Source organism: Parastagonospora nodorum (assembly GCF_000146915.1).
Source record: "Parastagonospora nodorum SN15 chromosome Unknown scaffold_11, whole genome shotgun sequence".
Lineage (NCBI taxonomy): Eukaryota > Fungi > Ascomycota > Dothideomycetes > Pleosporales > Phaeosphaeriaceae > Parastagonospora > Parastagonospora nodorum.
The window spans coordinates 565,977-585,525 of NW_001884559.1; the positions used below are offsets into that span (position 1 = coordinate 565,977).

The 19,549-nt window shown below is 53.1% G+C and overlaps 7 protein-coding genes across 7 annotated transcripts; 4 read left to right on the top strand and 3 right to left on the bottom strand.

Annotated features, from left to right (window-relative positions):
- Window positions 1-47: 47 nt before the first annotated feature.
- Window positions 48-521, top strand: SNOG_07543 (hypothetical protein; the record flags this gene model as incomplete). Its single annotated transcript, XM_001797826.1, has 2 exons — window positions 48-221; window positions 315-521. The coding sequence occupies 2 exons, from the start codon at window positions 48-50 to the stop codon at window positions 519-521; spliced, it is 381 nt and encodes a 126-aa protein (XP_001797878.1).
- Window positions 522-1,011: 490 nt separating this feature from the next.
- SNOG_07544 (hypothetical protein) lies at window positions 1,012-1,600 on the top strand (the record flags this gene model as incomplete). Its single annotated transcript, XM_001797827.1, has 3 exons — window positions 1,012-1,076; window positions 1,188-1,350; window positions 1,445-1,600. The coding sequence occupies 3 exons, from the start codon at window positions 1,012-1,014 to the stop codon at window positions 1,598-1,600; spliced, it is 384 nt and encodes a 127-aa protein (XP_001797879.1).
- Window positions 1,601-4,277: 2,677 nt separating this feature from the next.
- Window positions 4,278-8,417, bottom strand: SNOG_07545 (hypothetical protein; the record flags this gene model as incomplete). Its single annotated transcript, XM_001797828.1, has 3 exons — window positions 4,278-4,498; window positions 4,557-7,566; window positions 7,617-8,417. The coding sequence occupies 3 exons, from the start codon at window positions 8,415-8,417 to the stop codon at window positions 4,485-4,487; spliced, it is 3,825 nt and encodes a 1,274-aa protein (XP_001797880.1). The 3' UTR covers window positions 4,278-4,484.
- A 564-nt stretch (window positions 8,418-8,981) lies between these two features.
- Window positions 8,982-10,519, top strand: SNOG_07546 (hypothetical protein; the record flags this gene model as incomplete). The annotated part of the gene is made up of 2 exons (XM_001797829.1): window positions 8,982-9,314; window positions 9,611-10,519. 2 exons carry the CDS (start codon window positions 8,982-8,984, stop codon window positions 10,517-10,519), a joined length of 1,242 nt encoding a protein of 413 aa, XP_001797881.1.
- On the bottom strand, window positions 10,033-11,826 carry SNOG_07547 (hypothetical protein; the record flags this gene model as incomplete). Its single annotated transcript, XM_001797830.1, has 3 exons — window positions 10,033-10,406; window positions 10,789-11,272; window positions 11,344-11,826. The coding sequence occupies 3 exons, from the start codon at window positions 11,824-11,826 to the stop codon at window positions 10,033-10,035; spliced, it is 1,341 nt and encodes a 446-aa protein (XP_001797882.1).
- A 1,107-nt stretch (window positions 11,827-12,933) lies between these two features.
- On the top strand, window positions 12,934-14,972 carry SNOG_07548 (malate synthase). Its single transcript, XM_001797831.1, has 4 exons — window positions 12,934-13,417; window positions 13,471-13,895; window positions 13,946-14,730; window positions 14,784-14,972. Exons 1-4 carry the CDS (start codon window positions 13,054-13,056, stop codon window positions 14,839-14,841), a joined length of 1,632 nt encoding a protein of 543 aa, XP_001797883.1. The 5' UTR covers window positions 12,934-13,053; the 3' UTR covers window positions 14,842-14,972.
- A 650-nt stretch (window positions 14,973-15,622) lies between these two features.
- On the bottom strand, window positions 15,623-18,517 carry SNOG_07549 (hypothetical protein; the record flags this gene model as incomplete). The annotated part of the gene is made up of 5 exons (XM_001797832.1): window positions 15,623-15,783; window positions 15,810-17,106; window positions 17,235-17,246; window positions 17,320-17,561; window positions 18,442-18,517. 5 exons carry the CDS (start codon window positions 18,515-18,517, stop codon window positions 15,623-15,625), a joined length of 1,788 nt encoding a protein of 595 aa, XP_001797884.1.
- Between the last annotated feature and the right edge of the window lie 1,032 nt (window positions 18,518-19,549).

Consider the following 19,549-nt stretch of genomic DNA (forward strand, 5'->3'; position numbering starts at 1 on the left):
AACTCATACATCCACTTTAAACGACTCTCCAACGAAAACTTTGCAAGATGTCTAGCACTTCCGGAAGCGGAGCTCAATATCCTGGACAGCCCTCTGGCAATCGCTCAACCGGAGCAATGGGGGGTGCAGCACCCAAATTTAACTGCAAGAACTACTTGCAGTCCGGTCACCCTGTTGGAGTAACGGTTGATCGCAATGGAGCAATTTGCACACACTGTCAGGTAAGTCATCAATCAACTCGTGGTTTTGCTTTCGGCTCATGAGCATGTCAGTGTGCACCTATACACCCGAGCCAGCTGCAACAACGCCGTTAGCTTGTCTGGATCATCAAATACACCGGTGCAGGCGAGTTTTCGATGCTCCACTCCTGTCTGCACCTACACGGGTCCGATAATGCAGGCGGCTCTTTTTATGGTCTCACACTGAGCGCTGTGGTGAGGGACCGCATATCTCATATCTTTCAGCGAATCAATCTTACAGAGCTCCGCATCCTGCAGTCACGATACATGTACTGTAGCTGAGAAGATTCACGGGCAACTGGCATATATGTGGTGGTTTTCGTAGATCAATATTCATTACACTCATTACATTCTACAGTCTACACTTCTAAGGCGCCTTGACTAAATGCATAGTTTTGTGTGACCCTATGGCGACTGCCATGACTCGACAGTGCCCAAGGAAGAGACTGCCGGACCACATCAGAGCACGACATACCTGCACTAACAACCCATAGTTGGCATCATCTTTCCCGTACCTACCGTATCAACTCTTCATGCTTGCCGCAAAGGTATATCATCCCCCAAATTTGCTGTAATTGGTCTCCTTCCTTGCAGCATGCAAGGAAAGGCGCTAAATTTGCCGGAAGGGGCACTGCGGCAACTTTCCGGAATGCACCAACAGAGGCCAAACTCATTTCTTTCAGCCTAAAACTCTGACACGGTCAGTTGTCGCAAATCATGTTTAACGTCGCAGGACCTCGGTGCATCTGTCTTACACGGCCCGCAAGCCTTCATGGCCTACGCCAGTTCAATTTGGAATATCCAGCCATCGATGCCTAACACTCCATGCTACCTATGGTAAGGAATGCGATGCAACCGGAGTGCAGGAAGAACCAGGACTAGAATACGGTCGCGTTAATTTGCAAAGTAATGGCCCGGCCAGCATATTGCCACTGACACTCATGAGAGGCCCATTGGCTCTGACCCAGAGTCCAACACCGTGTACTTTGACGATGCATATGTGCCATGGACCGTTCCGGAAGCCGCTCTTGCTGTGCCGCAGTGTTCCTCTCGGCGCAACAACGGATGGCTTGATGCGGGTAGACAAAGTCAAAATACAGCAAAATCACTCGTTAGTAGGTAGCAATGAACGCCGAAGTCAATAAGCGAGTATCCCACAGTTATTCTTGTAGAAACATAACGAGTTGTTTCTATTACCAGGATAGATTCAGTGCAGCCTACAGCATTTGGCGAGCTTAGCACACGACCTTGAGGCAGAGACACCGATCTTCGGCCGGACCAGCCCTGAGGGATTGCGGTCTTTGCAATCCCCGAGGCGATCTAGTGAGCGCCCCATCAAGCTGAGTGACCCTATCTCTTAAGGTTACTTTGCGGAAGATCGTTGCAAGCGAGAATCGCCAGTAGGTGTTCAATCATGCCGATAACAGGCCACATGGGTGATGGTGAATGAATTCCAACACTCTCTGATCATAATGATCAAGCACTAGGCACTGCATGACTGCCCAATGTCCTCTCAGCCGTTAGGTATGAGATTGATATCACTGACCATTCTGAGGGGCAAGGTGTCACGTTGCAAGCTACCTTGCACTGCTCGGATGCTGCATTTCGTACTCATCTACACTATGCATCAGTAATGGCAATTGTGCAACGCAAGATGAATTTACTGCTATCGTCAGCTGGCAGATATGGACATGCGCGATCAATCTTGTTCGCCGAGATGCGATTTGGCCTTTTCTGCAGCCTCAGATAGCCTTACGCACATGTCCCCTCCACACCCCCTTCTCCAAGCCACGAAAAATCAGGCGTCTAATCAGAGGAAAGCCTCAGGTCGTACCCGGTCGCATCGAGGGTCCACTGCGCCACTGACAACATAGCACCTTGGTCTATCAGTGACTGCTTGAAGATTCAGATAATTGAGTAAGCCACTGAAGAAAGGCGTTATTGTATCAAAAACGTGTACTGCACGGAAGGGCAAGCCGGCATTTCAAATTCGTCCTTCTGTTCATCACCCTTGCGAATTTGGTTCCGAGGACATTGCAACAAGGATCCTATGCCATAAAAATCCGACGTATGAGGTGCGTCAAAAACATGTGACCAGAACTTCATGCATGTGTATGCATGCAGGGTCGGCAGGAAGCGTCACTGTTCTCGCAACCTGGTCCGCACATACACCCCAACCCCAACGACGCGGAACGCCAGTTTCTAACACGTCGACCGCAATATTCCATGTAAGTTGGCTGTTAGAAGCGGACCAAACCAGAGGAAAGCAAACTCGGACCATTGTCCCGTGTTGCCTTCAGCTCTCGTAGATTCGCCGGGAAAGCCTGCCTCACCCTGTCGCCTCGTCATGAAGACCAGAATACCGGGACACGGGTTTGCCCAAGCCATTCCAGTGTCATTACGGGCGCTCCGACTGCGACTAGCCTCGAAAAGTGATCTATGAAGACTGCGCATTCGCGATTGCTTCAGCAGAGGTGAGCCGCATCAGCCTCAATACCATATATCTACTCAGCCCCTTCGAGTTCTGGCGATCCGACCACAGCTCAGCAAGGCTGCCACCGATGGGGACGCCATGTGGTGGTGGTGGTCTCTAAGCGCGCGCCTGAAGCGGCACAGCACACAAGCACGACCCTTGCATTGAACCCATGACGATACCACCGTTGCACACGATCAGCCTAGCGACATATTTCGTGTCCACTCTCGATATAGTACTACGGTGATCAAAGTGTTGGGGCTCTTGCGCCATTAAGCGCTCAGTGAAGCGAGAACTGCAGGTGGCTGACCACCCATAATGTCGGTTTGTGGGGCGGAAACCTGTGCATGACAACGTCCTGTATTATTCTAGGTCGTGCTGAGGCAGCTGGCGCAGTAAGAAACACCATGCGCAATCATAAATTTGCACCATCTTGCCCCGACATTGGGCCGTTTCTGGGTCAGCATTCATCCTCAAGATCTCCCATGAGCATGGGTCCAAGAACACGCACGGCGGTTACGGGTTACGCCTTGCAGCTGTGGGGTGTGACGAAAGCTGTGACAATCCTTGCCGTGCTGCATGCGGTCGCAGTAGGCTTCAGTTACATTTCTTCGGCAAGGAGAAATGATATGAAGGCATCAGCGAGGCACGGGTGCATGACTCTGGAATCGTCAGATCGGGCTTTCGTTATACCGCTCATTCCCATGAAAAGCAAACTTTATTGCAATGGTACTTCGGCCAATCTAGTGGTGGCGCTCAAATCCGAGCCGGGCACTGACGAAGGGCTCACCAGACTCGATTCGTGCGAACTTGGCAAGATTGGTAATTCTTCAACCGTCGGATCATCATTCATTCCGCTTCACAGAATTATTGCCGTGGTCGTGTTTCAGTACTGCCGCCTACATCATACACCAATCGAGACGTTTGTTCCGCAATGGCAATCTCGTAATGCTGCTTGGAGCACTGTAATGTCATGCATGCGCTACGCAGCAACCTCACACAACCATACTGATTATACACTTCACGAGGATCCACTCTCCCTACTGCATCCAACAGTAACAAGCTATCAGAGGAAGCCGCTTTAGAGCACAAGAGCGCTTCCAAGCTTAAAGGAGACAGTCAAAGCTACGCAGTGGCTCGTTGCTCGCCAAATGAACACACAAGCTTTCTTTCCCTTCACTGAACTTCATAGTGAACTGTAGTCTGATGAATAGAACCTGAGCTCTCGAACACCTCCACTCGAACGAACACTCTCAGAACAGAACCCCCTCTCCACCAACACCTCTCCAACGCACACTCGAACAACATCTCATCAACCCCAACCCCCCTCAGCGCTACAAACACAAAGCACACACACTGCCGGCCCATCCCCTACGCCCTCTTCACACCCATCCAACCCCCACAAGATCAGCGCTAAAGCCTCGACCGCCCCTACTTCGCGTCCACAGCTCGAATCATCATGAACGGACATCATTGGGCGAGGTGGGCACAACCTGGGCATGTCTCTACTGTGTCCAGCGGACGTCGAGAGCGAGGAAAGGTCAGCCACAAGAACAAAGCGTACATCTCAATGAAGAATTAGACATGCGGATTTTACATTACTATATACATGCCATACCCATATTTCGCTCGCAAAGAAAAAATGCCAACCAGAGCCCCCAAGAACGCTTGCTATACCTCAAAAATTCATGCATGCTTTGATTTTGTTCATCTCAGCTCATCCATGTATCCATGGCGTCGTCGTTTGACTTTCATGATCGTTACGTCTCAGTCTACTGTCCAGTTTCTGCACACCGTGTTAGTCGCATGTTCTCACATACCAGCACAACGAACAAAAAACTTACCAGTCTCAACACCCGGCTGCCTTCCATCCAAGCCGCCCGTGACCTTCTTCTTAAGTTTCGATAGGCCGATCTTGGCTTCGTTCTTCGCGAACCGCGCGTTGCGCGCGGGCTTCCACTGCATCAGGCCGCGGTGTTTGCGCTCCTCGGTGCGCTTGTTCTGCTTCTTGTAGTCTTTGCTTGAGCCGGACGAGCCGTTTGTGGTTCCGGTTGCGGAGGTGTAGGCGGTGGTATCTGTGCGGTCTGTGGCGTGAGATGCACGCGGGTCGTCGTTAGTTGAGTTGGGTGACAAGTCGGTGGGTTGATGTCGAATGCCTTGGTTAGGACTGCCGGGGCCGCCGCTCATGGCTTGAGCATTGCCAACATTGCTGGCGTCCTCAACACCTAGGTCGGATGAAGAGTATGAATCTTCGTCGCTGTCGTCATCGTGGGCTTCGTCAGAGGAGGGGTGGAAGCGGTCGTGCAACGGCTCTTCGACACCGGGCTCCCTCTTCTTCTTGCCCTTGGTGTTCATGTATGCCTTCGGGTCGTCTCCAAAAGCACCAGACCAATCTTGACCATCTTTGGCGAGCCATTTCCTCTTCTCTTCCTCGTCTGCATTCTTGAGAATGTCACGACCTGCGGTAAGTGATTCCTCGTGTAACTGTTGGACGCGCTCTGGAAGCTCCTTGTCAACCTTCCGAGTACGGACGCCTTCTGTAAGACACGCCTCCCAAGTCTCGTATGTCTCACGAGAGTTGTTGTCGGACACGAAAGCTTCGTGCGTCTCATCTGTACCAGCCTTGAAGCGGGCACGGAACTGAAGTCGACCGACCTCCTTAAGATCTTCCAGTCCAGGCTCCTTTTCGCAATTATCCTCAGTTATGTAATTCTGTGTGAGACGCGCAGGATGTGCCGTCGTCCAGATGGGTATGTTGATATCTTGGTCTTCGTTGTCGATGAAGTGCTGTAGCCAGATGACCGCATAAGCATCTGCCTTGCGCTTGTTCGCAACGTGGAACTCGAAGACGATAGGCGACCTGTAGCGATGCTTAACTGGCAGGCGCACGTTGTACTTACCCTCGTGCTCTGCAAGGTCAAAGTAGTAGCCATCGCCCTCGTCAAGCTTCTTAGCATGGGCGCGACCAAGTTTGCCAGTCGAACCGCCGGTTCGCAGCTTGATCTTGGGCGCATGTTGATAACCAGTGGCAAGGATGCGCTCCGAACGGAACTCGAAAGTACCAACATCCCAGCCAAGCATTTGTGGTGGCAAGCGGGTCTCGATGCTGCGGAAAAGTAGAGAAATGCGTACACGTCCAAAGCCGATGCCGCCGTCAAGTGGGTACCAGCGAGTAACTTGCGAAGAGGTCTCTAGGATGTCGGACAACTTCAATGGCACAACACCAAGAATAGGGTCATGTTCACGGTTTCTTTGGTCTCGAACAGTGACGGTAATGATGCCCGAACGCCAGTCGCGGATGAATCGCTCCGTTCCTGCGTTGAAAATTGGCTGGGATGAGACTGCCTTGGATCGAGTGCGGTACACAAGCTCATCGTTGTACAATATAGTGCAGTAGCTCGTAGGTAGTTCACCGCCGGTCTCTTCCTTGGCCTCACCGTATGGCTTTGCGGGCTCGTATTCACGTCCCTTAGGACTTCCGGTGGTTCCTTTAATATTCTCGAGTTCGAGGTTGACAATCTGGTGGATAATAACACTGCAGATACCGCTGGGCCAGAGTGGGTCCGGTGGAGTATGCATGACTGCATCGTCTTCCTCGCTGTTAATGACGCCCTTGTCGTCCTGTAGTTTGGGGTCGTTCTTGAGTTGATCTGGGAGCGCCTTGTTCTTGCCGTCTGTCCTCATTTCTTTGCGGAATTGCGGCTTGCTGAAGTATCCAACCTCCCAGTGGAGCTCTCCAGGCATTTCGCTTTCAGCGTCCATACCTGCCAGTTTTGAGACCTGAGGGTACATCTTTCCAGGGTGTTGGATCATCTTCTGTAGGGAAATCTCAACTTTTCCGACGATGTCATCCGAGGTGTGTCGGTCGGAATCCCAGAGCTCTACGCTGAGGTTCTCATCGGCCTTGATCAGCTCAGGGCCAACAAGGAGAGCAGCTGTCTCTTCCCAAATTGGATTGAGGTCGTCGGTGATAACACGAGTGCAGTACATGGGCTTTCCGTACTTGGAGAACGCCAAAGTGATGTAAGGGTCACTGCCACCATGTTTGGACCCGCGACGATCCTGTTTGCTCAATCCAGTAGCGCGGTGAATTCGGATCCAGAGAACACCAAGAGCTTCAGTGTCTTTCTGGACAGAATCACCCTGAAGAATCGCACGCATATCGATTGACATCGACTTTGGTGCAACGTACATGCTCGCAGCCGCCTTGATGGCGTAGTTGACGAAGTTGCTGATCAAAGGCAGGTTCAGGATGTTTACGCCCTTCTCTACCATGGGAATACAGCCAGCAGTAACCTGCGGTGCTCCCATCAGCGTGAACGTCAGTGTCTTTAGGAATGGCGGTTCTGGGGTCATAGCCATGCGAAGTCGGACTGTGCCCACCAGGCCCTGGAGTTCGACGAAAATCGGCAGCGGTACACCGAAGAGACCCTTAATCCCCAGATAGAAGACCAACTGCATATGCATGTTGCGAGCCTTATCCGATGCGCGCTTGCCGCTAGGCTTCGCGTGGTACGCAAAAGCCACTTCCAGGTTGTAGTAGTCTCCGCCTTCCTCGTCTGCAGCTGCTTCTTGAGGGTCTTTTGTCTTCTTGTTCTCCTCGTGGATCGCCTCCTTCATCTCCTTCATGTGTGCGTCTGGAAGAGCTCGCAAGCTGAGGATTCGTAGAGGGTTGCTTCCCTGGTTGATCTCGGCGACTCGTACATTTTCGATAATGCCCGGTACGGACGCTTGCATGACATCTTCAAGCATGTCCGCGACGCCCTGGAACATGTCAGGGTTGATCAAGCCCCAGACAATAGCCAAGAGAGTGTTCATCCATTCGACCGACTCGGGAAGGAGGTTGAGAGTAGCCTATGCGTGTGTTAGTGAAGTCCCGCACAGCCAAAAAGAATCGTGTTCACCATCTGACCGCGAGTTGCCTCACTCTCCCACTCGACTTCTCGTCCACTGCGGACTACTTCCTTTGTCCACAGCCACACGCCAGACGACAGACACATGCCCAGTGGTATCAAGCCCTTGAGCGCGCCACCAAAAAGTTTGCCAACAACAATTGTAGCAACGAGAAGTCCCACGCAGAGGATGCCGGCGCGCTTCTCTAGAGCTGCGAAAGTCGGCTCATAGCTGACTGACGGTGTCGGGTGGAAGAGGACGTTGGTCTTCTCGCCATGGATAGGCACATCTGAAGTCGTGCCTTCAGCAACGGGGTCGGGCGGTGCCGTAACGTCTTGGTTGTATTTGTAATCTTCGAGCGATTGGTTTGCGTCTGTCTTGATGGGCTGGAAAGCATTAGCCAGTTTCCTCAGTTTGTGGATCGATGTACCTACTGTGTCTTTGTTGAGGTTTGCGTTGGGAATCACAACGTGTGGGTTCTCGACCTCGTCCATCATAGACTTGTCGACATCCGAAATGGTGACTTGGTTGCCAGTTACCGGGTCTGTCACCGTCTGCTCTGTGCCCTCTACCGATCGCTTCTGCATCTTGTGCGGCTCAGCGCCACTTGATGCGGTAACATCGCGTCCAGTCGAAGTCGCGAGCCCCTTCTGGCCCGGCGTCTGGCCCTTTCCTTCTCTTGCTTGCTGGTCAATCTGGCGATCGCGCTCGGCCTTGTCCTTGTCCAGATTCTCGATAAACTGCTTGACCGTGGGAATGGGGTTGTGGCCTGAGTAATGCCCTCCAGGCGCGTGCTGCTGCTGGGATGCCATATTGTGGGGATCGTGTATCCACAAGGCCTTCTCAAGAGCAATGGAGCAACGCGAGCCTCACCCACAACAATTGGGCTCAGAGGTAAAATCACGAGTATCGTGAAGGAGGGGAAGAAGCGTCAAACGATGCGGAGAAGCCTCCGTGGGCACGCGAAAGCAAGGCAGATAACCTCTGTTCAAAGAAGAGGTGCTACGCGGCACACAAATGACATCATACACAGCTTGAACCACTTCGGTGTCACACTAAATCAAGCAGCCGCCGCGTTGCCGTTTGCGCAGAAAAGGCGCGACTCCAGCTCTTGCTTCTACACGGCAGGAATCCAACAATTCTCCACTGTGGCTGCTGCATCTGTCAAGCTAACATGGCACGCATGTGGCATCGTGAAAATCATCCTGTGAGCTGACGTAGATCTGTCGCTCTGCATCCTTGCATTGGCCAATGAGAGCCGTCGACGCGGGGTCGTCTAGACCACCTTTGGACGCCCTCAACCATCCCGACTTCCAAGAACCAGCCAAAAAGGTTCCCGCTATCGCCATCCACGCATTGGCAATTGTGCACTGACAATGTCGGGCTGGTTCACCCTCTTCACAAACTGTCGCTATATTCTCAATGGCGAGCTCGTCGAAGACCACCTCGTCATCTCCGACGAGACGGGGCTTATCTTGAAAAGAGACGGGTACATTGGCGGCGAGGCTGTAGATTTGGAAGATGGCATCATCGCACCTGGATTTCTTGAGCTGCACACAAACGGCGCGAATGGGTTTCATTTCACGCACTTTGACGATGAGAAGAGCTATGCGGCGAAAATAGACAACATCGCAAGATACTATGCGACTCAGGGCGTCACTGGCTTCTATGCCACGATACCTACTGTCAAGAGCGATGAATTTCGAAAGGTTAGAACATGTCTCCTAAAATCCATACGTTGTGATTGCATAGATGTGCAAGGTGTCTTGGTGGTTGCACTCAAATGTGACAACATTTGAGATAGTCTAAATATCCTCAGGCCATCATGCCTATCCAACACATGACATGGGCTCATACGATCCACGGAAACTCACCTCTCTCTACGAAGCTTTGCAAAGCCTGTCAGGAGCATGCCCTCAACCCATCGTCACCACTTCATCAAACCACCTACCCCAACCCACGCCATCAAACCCGCATCTCAAAATCCAACTGACAACCCACCCAGATCCTCCCTTCCCTTACCCCCCGCGCCATCCCAAACTCCGCCTCCCTCCTCGGCGCCCACGTCGAAGGCCCCTACCTGCACCCCACCAAAAAAGGCGCGCACAATGCCTCCCTCTTCGCCCCCAGCTCCATTTCCCCATCCACCATCTACGGCTCCTCCAACCTGCGCAACGTCGTCAAGCTCGTCACGCTTGCGCCCGAGCTGCCCGATTCCTCATCTCTCATCAAGACGTTGACAGCCCAAGGGATAAAAGTATCCATGGGCCATTCAACCGCGACGTATGAGCAGGGTTTGGTGGGTTTGAATGCGGGCGCAAGTTGTTTGACGCATACGTTGAATGCGATGCCGGGGTTTGGATCGAGGGAGCCGGGGTTGGCTGGCCTGATCTCCTTGCCTACTACGCACAGCTCACCCCCGCCGTATTATTCGGTGATAGCAGATGGCCAGCATCTCCATCCGAATACCGTGTCGTTGTTGCACCGCGCGAATCCACGACGTGCTGTTATCATCACGGATAGCATCGAGCTTGCTTCGCTGGCAGATGGCACGTATCCAGGGCATGCGCAGATTCCGTTTGAGCAGACGAAGGCGGGGGATAGGGCAACCATTGCGGGTACGGATACGTTGATTGGTGGTTGTATACCGTTGCAGCAGAGTGTGAGGAATCTGATGGAGTGGAGTGGGTGTGGGATTGCGGAGGCGGTGGGCACGGTGACGGAGAATGTGGCGGGATTGATGGGGATTGATGGAGAGGGTGGGAGGGGTGTGTTGAAGGAGGGGAGAAGAGCGGACTTGACTGTGATGAGTGACGATGGGGAGTTGTTGCAGACGTGGATTGCGGGAGTTAAGGTGTGGGATAAGGAGGATGAGGTTGCGAAGAGTGAGGCAGATGGGGAAGTACGAGGATGATTGAAGTCGAATATTATTATACGAGACTATGTAACGAACCGTTCGTCATCGACTACTCTCGAAACATTGATTTTGCAATGTAACTTGGCAAATCTTCTCTTAGCAATACTCATTCGCTTGAGCATCTAGAGAGCGATTCACTCGCCCCAACCGGAAGGCGTGATTGTGTCCGAGGCGGCAAGCTGCATGAGCTTTGGCCAAGACTCCTTCGCTAGCTCTAAACGGCTTGTCAGCCATATGGGTTGCACGAAGCGAGTGTTGGTACATACCTTTGCTCTTGGATTTCAGCGTTTGCTCAAGGCAATATGGTCTGTCCCAAGAGTGGATGTCATAGCAGGCTCCAGGACAGTCGCCATCACGGCACGAGCAGAGGTAGGCCAGATCTTCATCTTGGATAGGATGGACTATAAGCGGCTCCATCTCGCTCAGATGGTAGTGCGGCTTGAGGTTCAGCTTCTTTAGGGTTCTGGTGAAGCGACAACGCTGCTGTTCCGAGATGATAAGAGTAGACGGATCAATGATCTGACGAAAGGCAGTGTGCACAATATTGCTCTCCACATGTTGATCTTGCGAATTGGCGCTGCCACTACTGGCGAAAGTGGAGGAAGCTGACTCCTGAGGCAGCGTAAGATAGCACACGGTGTAGTACGCATGCTCTTCGCTGGTTTGGTGGTTTGGGAGGAAATCGTACATCTGCTCCGACAATGTTTCATGATATACGACTGCTTCGAGTCCAAATCGGGCTTTGAGGATCTGTGAAAATCAGAGAAGGTACTTAGAGGCATTGGAAGACATATCTTACTCATGGGCCCAAAGCTGCCAACTTTGCGAGTGTCTCCAGGCTGGGTCTGGGGACATGTACAGCAGCGGTCGAGCCAGCGGAACATCGCATCAAAGTGCAGACAATGGCCTTCCTCATTGTCAAAGATGGAAGGGTCGCTTTGCACCCAGTCCTGTACCATGTCTACTTTCTCTGCCTCGGTCTTATTATCAAGGTTGGTCTTTTCAAATGTCTTCCCATAAGCCTTGTCAACGAAGATCTTCTGCCAAAGTTTCTCGACTTCTTCTCCATAGACCTTGTAGTGGTCTTCGTGTCGACAAGTTCCCTGCCAGCAAATGGAATCTTGGTACCATCCAGGCAGGCACTTTGCTCGCGCTGCGCCTTGGATATTGTCAACAATGTGCTCCAAGAGCTCTTGTGGTAGCTTTGAAAGAGGACCATCGCGGAACTTGTGGCAGAGACGAAGCGTTGTAGTTTGCGGCGCCGAATCCGTAAGTGCTTGCAGACTGGCACCCAATTTGTTCATATTGACCGGTAGTGCCCAAGCTAAGCGCGGCCTTGCTCGAGGGAACGGATAGTCCGGGCCATCCTCGTCGTCAATGTCAAAAGGAGAGAAGTTTAGCATGCACATCGTGCTGTGCTGATGCGCGGCACCGTTCTTAGGGAATTGGACTGGATTCGAAAGCAAGGAGAGTTGAAAAGTGAGAGCAAGGTGAGTGTAACGAAGCTGGGGAGGAAGGAGCAAGCATCGCCGCGCTAGCCCGGATACATGTTTTTCATGTGTACGAGAAGGGAAAGAACGAAAGACATGACGACCGACTATGGTGGAGAAAAGCCCTGTCCTGGACCTCATGAAATCATCCCATAATATTCTACTAGTTGCTCTTCACACAGCTATACAGTGCACTGATGGGTGCATGCAGGCACACGCGCTGTCATAGTATAGATGAGGCGTCGAAGGTGAAGTTGCGTAGGTATCGAAATATGAGGTCAGGCTCGCCATGCATATCCGATGCATACTACTCTTCATTGACTTGATGTTTAGTTTTGCAGTGCAATGATGGTCTGCGATAGTGTTGTTCTGCTCAATACGGGCTTACAAGCTGCTCTGTTTCGGTACATTGCATGTGGTCTGTCAAGACGTGATCTCGAAGCGCGCAAGACGTTGTAATCGCCGAAGCTGGAAAGTCACAGTGATGGAGGGCAAACCCGGGGATAGTGCTTAATCATAAGCTTCGACGCCGAAGAGGCGATTGGCCGTCGGAAGCGTCCGGTGAGTGCCTCGGAAGAGTTCGCGCTACCAGAACACAGCATCGCGACTTCCGTGAATTGCCGCATGCTTCCGCCACTTTCCTGCGCCATCCACGACATCGCTGCAAATTGCTTCCAAGTGAGATTGCACGCGCAGGGAACAGCGTTTCGAAGCGTAAGAAAGATGCACGAATGCCGGATATGTTGCGCTGATCGAGTGGTTATGCGGGGAGAAGTAGCGGCTGGGCACCGTCACAAGCTCAAGCTCCATACCTCCGAAGCTGGGGTCTCGAACTCACCATTCACAGCAGCCGGCCTAGCCTGCATCAGTTGGTAGACAAAGCAGATCCTCGGCCCATGGTCAAGATGGGTGACGTTTGCAAGAATTATATCATCGCCCGTCGGCCCCATCCTCGTCTCTGCATACAAACCTCATTGCATTCCTCTCGTCTTGTACCGTGAGCACTCAAACAATTGAACCACTGACAGCATAAACTCCACCATGGCAGCCAACCCCGACACCATCCTGCGCGAGGTCAACATCCTCGGCGAGCTGAACGACCAGAACCGTCACATTCTCAGCAAAGATGCTGCCGTCTTCCTTGCCCTCCTCCACCGCACATTCAACGAGCGCCGGAAAGCTCTCCTCCAGCGACGAGTGATCCGTCAAGCCGAGCTCGACAAGGGCAACCTGCTCGACTTCCTCCCCGAGACCAAGCACATCCGCGAGAACGCCACATGGAGAGGTGCACCACCAGCGCCCGGCCTGGTCGACAGGCGCGTCGAGATCACCGGCCCAACCGACCGCAAGATGGTCGTCAACGCCCTGAACTCAAACGTCTGGACATACATGGCCGACTTTGAGGGTGAGCATCCGTACAGTTGAAGTTTGACATGACCTGAAGCTAATACCTGCCAGACTCAAGCGCGCCGACGTGGGACAACATGATCAACGGCCAGCTCAACCTCCACGATGCCATCCGCAGGCAAGTCGACTTCAAGCAGGGCGAGAAGGAGTACAAGCTCCGCACCGACCGAACACTCCCTACACTCATTGCTCGTGCCCGAGGCTGGCATCTCGAGGAGAAGCACTTCACCGTTGACGGCGAGCCCATCTCCGGCGGTCTCTTCGATTTCGGACTGTACTTCTTCAACAACGCCCACGAGCTTGTCAAGCGCGGAGCTGGCCCGTACTTCTACCTGCCCAAGATGGAGTCGCATCTTGAGGCAAGGCTGTGGAACGACGTCTTCAACTTGGCGCAGGACTACATCGGCATGAAGCGCGGCACCATCCGAGGCACTGTCCTGATCGAGACCATTACCGCTGCTTTCGAGATGGATGAGGTATGAAAGACTCTTACGAGCCGAGAAACCTGTTGCTAATGACATTACAGATCATCTACGAGCTTCGCGACCACTCTTCTGGTCTCAACTGCGGTCGCTGGGACTACATCTTCAGCACCATCAAGCGCTTCCGCCAGAACCCCCAACTCGTTCTGCCCGACCGAGACTCCGTCACCATGACGAGCCCCTTCATGGATGCATACGTCAAGCTGCTCATCAAGACCTGCCACAAGCGAGGTGTGCACGCTATGGGCGGCATGGCTGCTCAGATCCCCATCAAGAACGATCAGCAGGCGAACGACGCCGCCATGGCCAAGGTCCGTGCCGACAAGCTCCGTGAGGTGCGCGCTGGTCACGACGGCACCTGGGTGGCTCACCCAGCGCTCGCTGCCATCGCTTCCGAGATCTTCAACGAGCACATGCCTACACCTAACCAAATGCACGTGCGCCGTGAGGATGTCCACATCACCGCAAACGACCTGCTCAACATGAACGTGCCAGGCAAGGTCACCGAGGAGGGCATCCGCAAGAACCTCGACATCGGTCTTAGCTACATGGAGGCCTGGATCCGCGGTGTTGGTTGCGTACCAATCAACTACCTCATGGAGGATGCGGCTACCGCCGAAGTGTCGAGGAGCCAGCTGTGGCAATGGACAAGGCATAGCGTGGAAACTGCTGAGGGCAAGAAGGTCACCAAGGACTACGCCCTCAAGCTGCTTCACGAGCAGGCTAAGGCATTGAGCCAGAAGGCACCCAAGGGTAACAAGTTCCACGTTGCCGAGAAGTACTTCGCAGGCCAGGTCACTGGCGAGGACTACGCTGAGTTCCTTACCTCGTAAGTTCTTCCTCTCCATTTGCAGCTACGACGTTCATGCTAACATGCGACAGATTACTCTACAACGAAATCACCAATGTAGGTCCCCCCAAGGGAGCTTCGAAGCTCTAAGCTCACCAACCCCTAATCGTGTTTCTGTTTCCTTGATCTACTTATGTAACTATACCACACCACATGTCCAGACAAACCAAATGAAGTTTAGCCTGTAAGCACCAATGCAAAAAAGCGTTATAATTCATCCACCACATCACACACTCTTTGCTTGCGTTACATAAGAAGGCCCCGTAAGCATGTGAACATAAGCTAACGCGTGTCGCTCAGGTCGGTTCCCCGGTTGCGGCTGCGAAGCTGTAGTGTGGAGTGTGCCGAGGTTCGTGGCTGGAGTTTATTTGGACCCGAGGGTGTGGTATACCAGGTGCAGGAGGAGGGGTCTGAGGTGAGCTGACATGTGAAACGAAATGAAAATGTCGGCATGTGAATAGTCGGGACGGCCGGGAGAAATAAGGAATGCTCGATTGAGGGATTACGTACGCGATACCAGTTGTGAGGTTTGAGCTTACGTGCACGTGTATACGACATTTTGACGACTTTGTTACAGACAGTGTACTCGTGAGCAAATCTATAGCATTGATTTGATTGTGTGTGTATTATCCAGTGGTGTCTCTAGTCGACTGAGCCTTTCTTTCGCTCTGATTATATCCCAATCCAGATTCCCATCCTTTTCCGCATCCCAAGCCCGACTATCCAGTCTTTTTCCATTCCAATATTCGATCCCCATGTTATCTATGTCCATCCCAGAACGCCGCGCTAAAACAATGCCCAAAATCCATCATCAATCCACGTCATTTAAACCAGCAAAGCCAACCACCCCGCAAAACCAACAACAACCCCTTCAACCCACATGTCTACTCCCCTCGTCCTCCCCTCCGCACCCGCTCGACTCGTACTCCCCCCAGCACCCCCTCCAATCCCACTCCAAATAAAATCCCCTACATTCCTGCTCCCCGTCGTGCTCGCGCTCGTACTCGCCGGGCCCCTCGCAACACTGCTCGTCTGCCCGTTAGCCACCAGCGCCGTACCCGCCGGGTCGAGACTATAGGTCGTGCCACCGAGGGTGACGGCCTGTCCGGGTCGCAGCGTGGTGCCCTGGGCTAGGACGTACTCGAGCGTGCCAGCGCGGGTCGCGGGGGTGTATGTTTTGCCTGCGATGGTAAGTGCGGGCGCGGGGGTGGTGCGCGCGAGGGTGGACGTCATGCCGTTGATGATGATAACGGACGGAGCGCCGGGGGGCATGGAGTATGTTGTGCCTGAGAGCGTGAGGGCGGCGCCGGGCGTGAGGGTTGCGGAGGGGCCGAGGATGTATGCTGTTGTGCCGTCAAGGACGGATGTGGAGCCGATGGTTTGACCCGTCAGTGGGATGCCGTTGGCAAGGAGTTGGGTGCCGCTTGGGAGGCTGTATGTTGTGCCGTCCACGGTGATTGCAGGACCGCCGGGGACAAGGGTCTGGCCGGCGATGACAAGTTGCGTCGTCCCTCCTACTACTGTCGCGGGGATGATGCGTCCATCGACAGTGATGGCGGGTGGAGATGTGATAACGGGCGCATTTGCGAGAGTTTGTGTTGCGCCGTTGATGATGGCGATGCCGCCGCCGGGTCCTAGACTCACTGTGCTGCCGTCGATGGTGAGGGCTGGGCCGCCAGGTTTGAGTGTTTCCGAGCCTACGATGAATTGACCTTCGGGGTTGGCGGTCACTGTGCTCTGTCCGACGGTCAGGACGGGGGCAGCTGTTGGGCCATTGTTGACGGGATATGATGTGCCGCCAATTACTACTTGCGAGCCACCAGCGTCGGATGGCACGACGACAGGGACGCCGTTGATAATTGTCGATTGCCCCTGGGTAAGTGTCTGCGATCCGATGACGACTACAGGTGGCGGCTGATTCTGATTACCTGGCCTGTCAGGGGCTGGGGTGGACTGTCCTGGCCTGACTGTGAAGGTGCTACCACCGATAACAACTGGGTTACCGGGCGGACGCTGATCGTTTGAATTGTTACCATTCGAACTACCATCATTCGAGTTGCCGCCGTTTGAATTGCCCCCGTTCGAGTTGCCGCCATTTGAATTGCCGCCATTTGCATTGCCCCCGTTCGAATTTCCATCACCAGCGTTTGGTCCGCCCTGTCCGTCACCCTGCTGAGGTGTGTTTGGCTTCGTTTGTCCATGCTGATTAACATCCTGTGTAGGCTCAGGCGCAGCGTTGTGTCCCTGCTCCGAAAAGCTCTGAACGTTTGGCGTAGCCGCAGGCGGTGGCTTGGTGTTCTGGCATCTGAGGCATCCTGCTACAGTGACGTGCGTGGACGTCGATTCGTACGTCGTCTGCAAAAAGGTGTTCGTAGAAATTGAGGGAAGTGATGGAGGAAATGGGGGAGCTGCAGGAGGCTGGGGAAATTCGGGCTGCGGTTGCCCCGGTACTTTACTGGGCCTGGGATTCGGTGCAAGCATACCACTGGTGCGTTCTGTGGTGCACGTCTCGATATTGTGACCGTGGTATTGCGACAAGATGGCAGGATTTTGCTTCAGATACTGTACCAAAGCGGTCGGCAATGGATACGGCAGGTTGGTCGCTGTGCTCGTTGGTGTATTGTTCCTGTATGAGGTAATGAAATACATCCAATCTTCGGTACGCGCTGGCTCCCAGTTTTTCAGCTTGGTCGGCTCTGCCAGGCACGTGTTCATCGTAACCGTCTCCTTGCCAAAAGCCCACTCTTTGCTGATAGTTTTGTCGAGAGCACCATATAGCTTGTTATAGATGACATACGTTGGCCCCGCATCTACAGTCAAGTAGGTCCCTGGTGCTGGCTGAATGGTAAAGAATGGAGTCGTGTGCGTGATCGGTTGATCGTCGCCATCGATTACCGTCTTCGTCACGTTTACCGTTTTTGACTGCGTTACCACTGTATCGTTATATGTGATGAAAGATGTAACTATCGTGGCAGTGACAACAGTACTTGTCCATTCGCTGGTTGCGGTGAAAAAGGTAGTCTTCGGGTTGTAAGCTTCAATCACACATCCCGTGCAGGTACCAGCCGCAGTGCCGTTTTGAGAAACATGCAAATTTGTCGGTTGTAGACTTGATGAGTTTGAGAAGCTTGCAAATGGTCGTGAAGTAGTGAATGGCCCTCTAGGTGTATGTGTTGTTGTGGCTTGGGGCTGTAAGGATTGCGAGCCTGGAGGAGTCCATTCCACAGGAGGTATGGGCTCATCAAATGTTACAAGCGGAGTTCCTGTGCCCTGAGGGTCCTCTGATGAAGGCTTCACTCTTAGATCGGTCAAATGGATTATTTGCGGGGGTGCAGCTGGTTGTGCAGTGACAGAAGTCGACTGTGAAGTCGAAGTCGAAATTAATGTTGAAATGGTATCATCTGTTCAAGTTAGTCATGATCCAACAGGCCGTGCCAGAATCAATGTCCTGTCAAATATGTAGATCTCAGGTGTCTGAAGGCACCGAGAAAATCGGGATGACATTTTTAATGCACATGTTTTACAAACCAAGTTTATACACTCTTTCTATCACCCTCCATTGCATTACATATGCCGAGTGATGTGAATGGGGTTTAACACGAGAGAATGCAATCGTGGAAAGATGTGTTGGAGACAACTTACAATCTGATATCGTTAGGATCAGATCATCTAGTATTCTTTGGGACTTACAATTTTCGGCTTGTGAACTGTTGTCTGGACCGGCCACGACGAAACGCGACAGCGCCAGCAAAGTAAACATCCACATTATCTTACACCTTCACTTGAACGAGTGACAAAGCGAAGGTTAGAAGCGGTGCCGCAATGCGACGGAAGCGAAGAAATGTCAGAGCGATAGGATGAACGCACGTACATTAGGGAGAAGTAAGACCAAGGTGCTGGAGGGCAACCTTCGACGAGGACAGGACATCATGCGTCCCATGCGCGCTCCCAATAGCACCCTCTTGGCAGCTAGACCATGGCATGCATCCAATCGATGTGTCAATTATGTGGCCGTGCTGACGGGAGGAGGATACTTAGTGCGAGCGTTAGGCAGATGGCGCGCGGAACTATGACATCGGTGACGCCTCTCGCGGTTTGAGGCTCGCTGGGCCATGCCATCCTCAAGCTTTGGCCGCGACACTTTGACTTTCTCAGAGCACGTTGGCAGATTTTGCAGGGTCAACGGCCTATGGGATTGGGTTCCACAAGGCTGAGTTGATGAGGATCAGCGTCGTAGCGTCCGGGGCACATCGGTCGTCAGTCATTGACCGAATTGAGAAAGGTGAAGAAATTGCCAGTTCAGGCGATTAACCAGAGCCGGCAATTGGGGATCTGATCGAGCAAGGGCCAGGTAACACAGCTGGTATGTGCTGCGGTCCGTTATGCCTGCTTACTCAATTCTCAAACACAATGCTGGCAATGTCCGTACTTTGTTGAGTTGATGTCAGCAGTGGGGAGGCTTCCAAGCTGGAGGTCTGGGGGCCGGATGAGGTTGAACCTTGGAACTGCGACTTCCTTGCGTCGGTTCGCGTAATGGCGAACGTGCAGGACCAAGTCGCCCTCACACATCGGAATTACAACTTTCTGTCGAGGAAGATGCCCGTAACGAGCGGAGCACGTCCCATCCGACAGGCGCTACGCACGTTGACGGCCGAATCATGTTGCTTCCAAGGCCGACCGCGTGGTTGCCGTCCCATGGGCAGGTCTCTAGGGTCACATCGAGACTCGCGCGCAACAACCCGGCTGCCGGTCGGTCTATCGTTTCGTTGTTGCCCAGATGACGGGAGCCATCAATGAC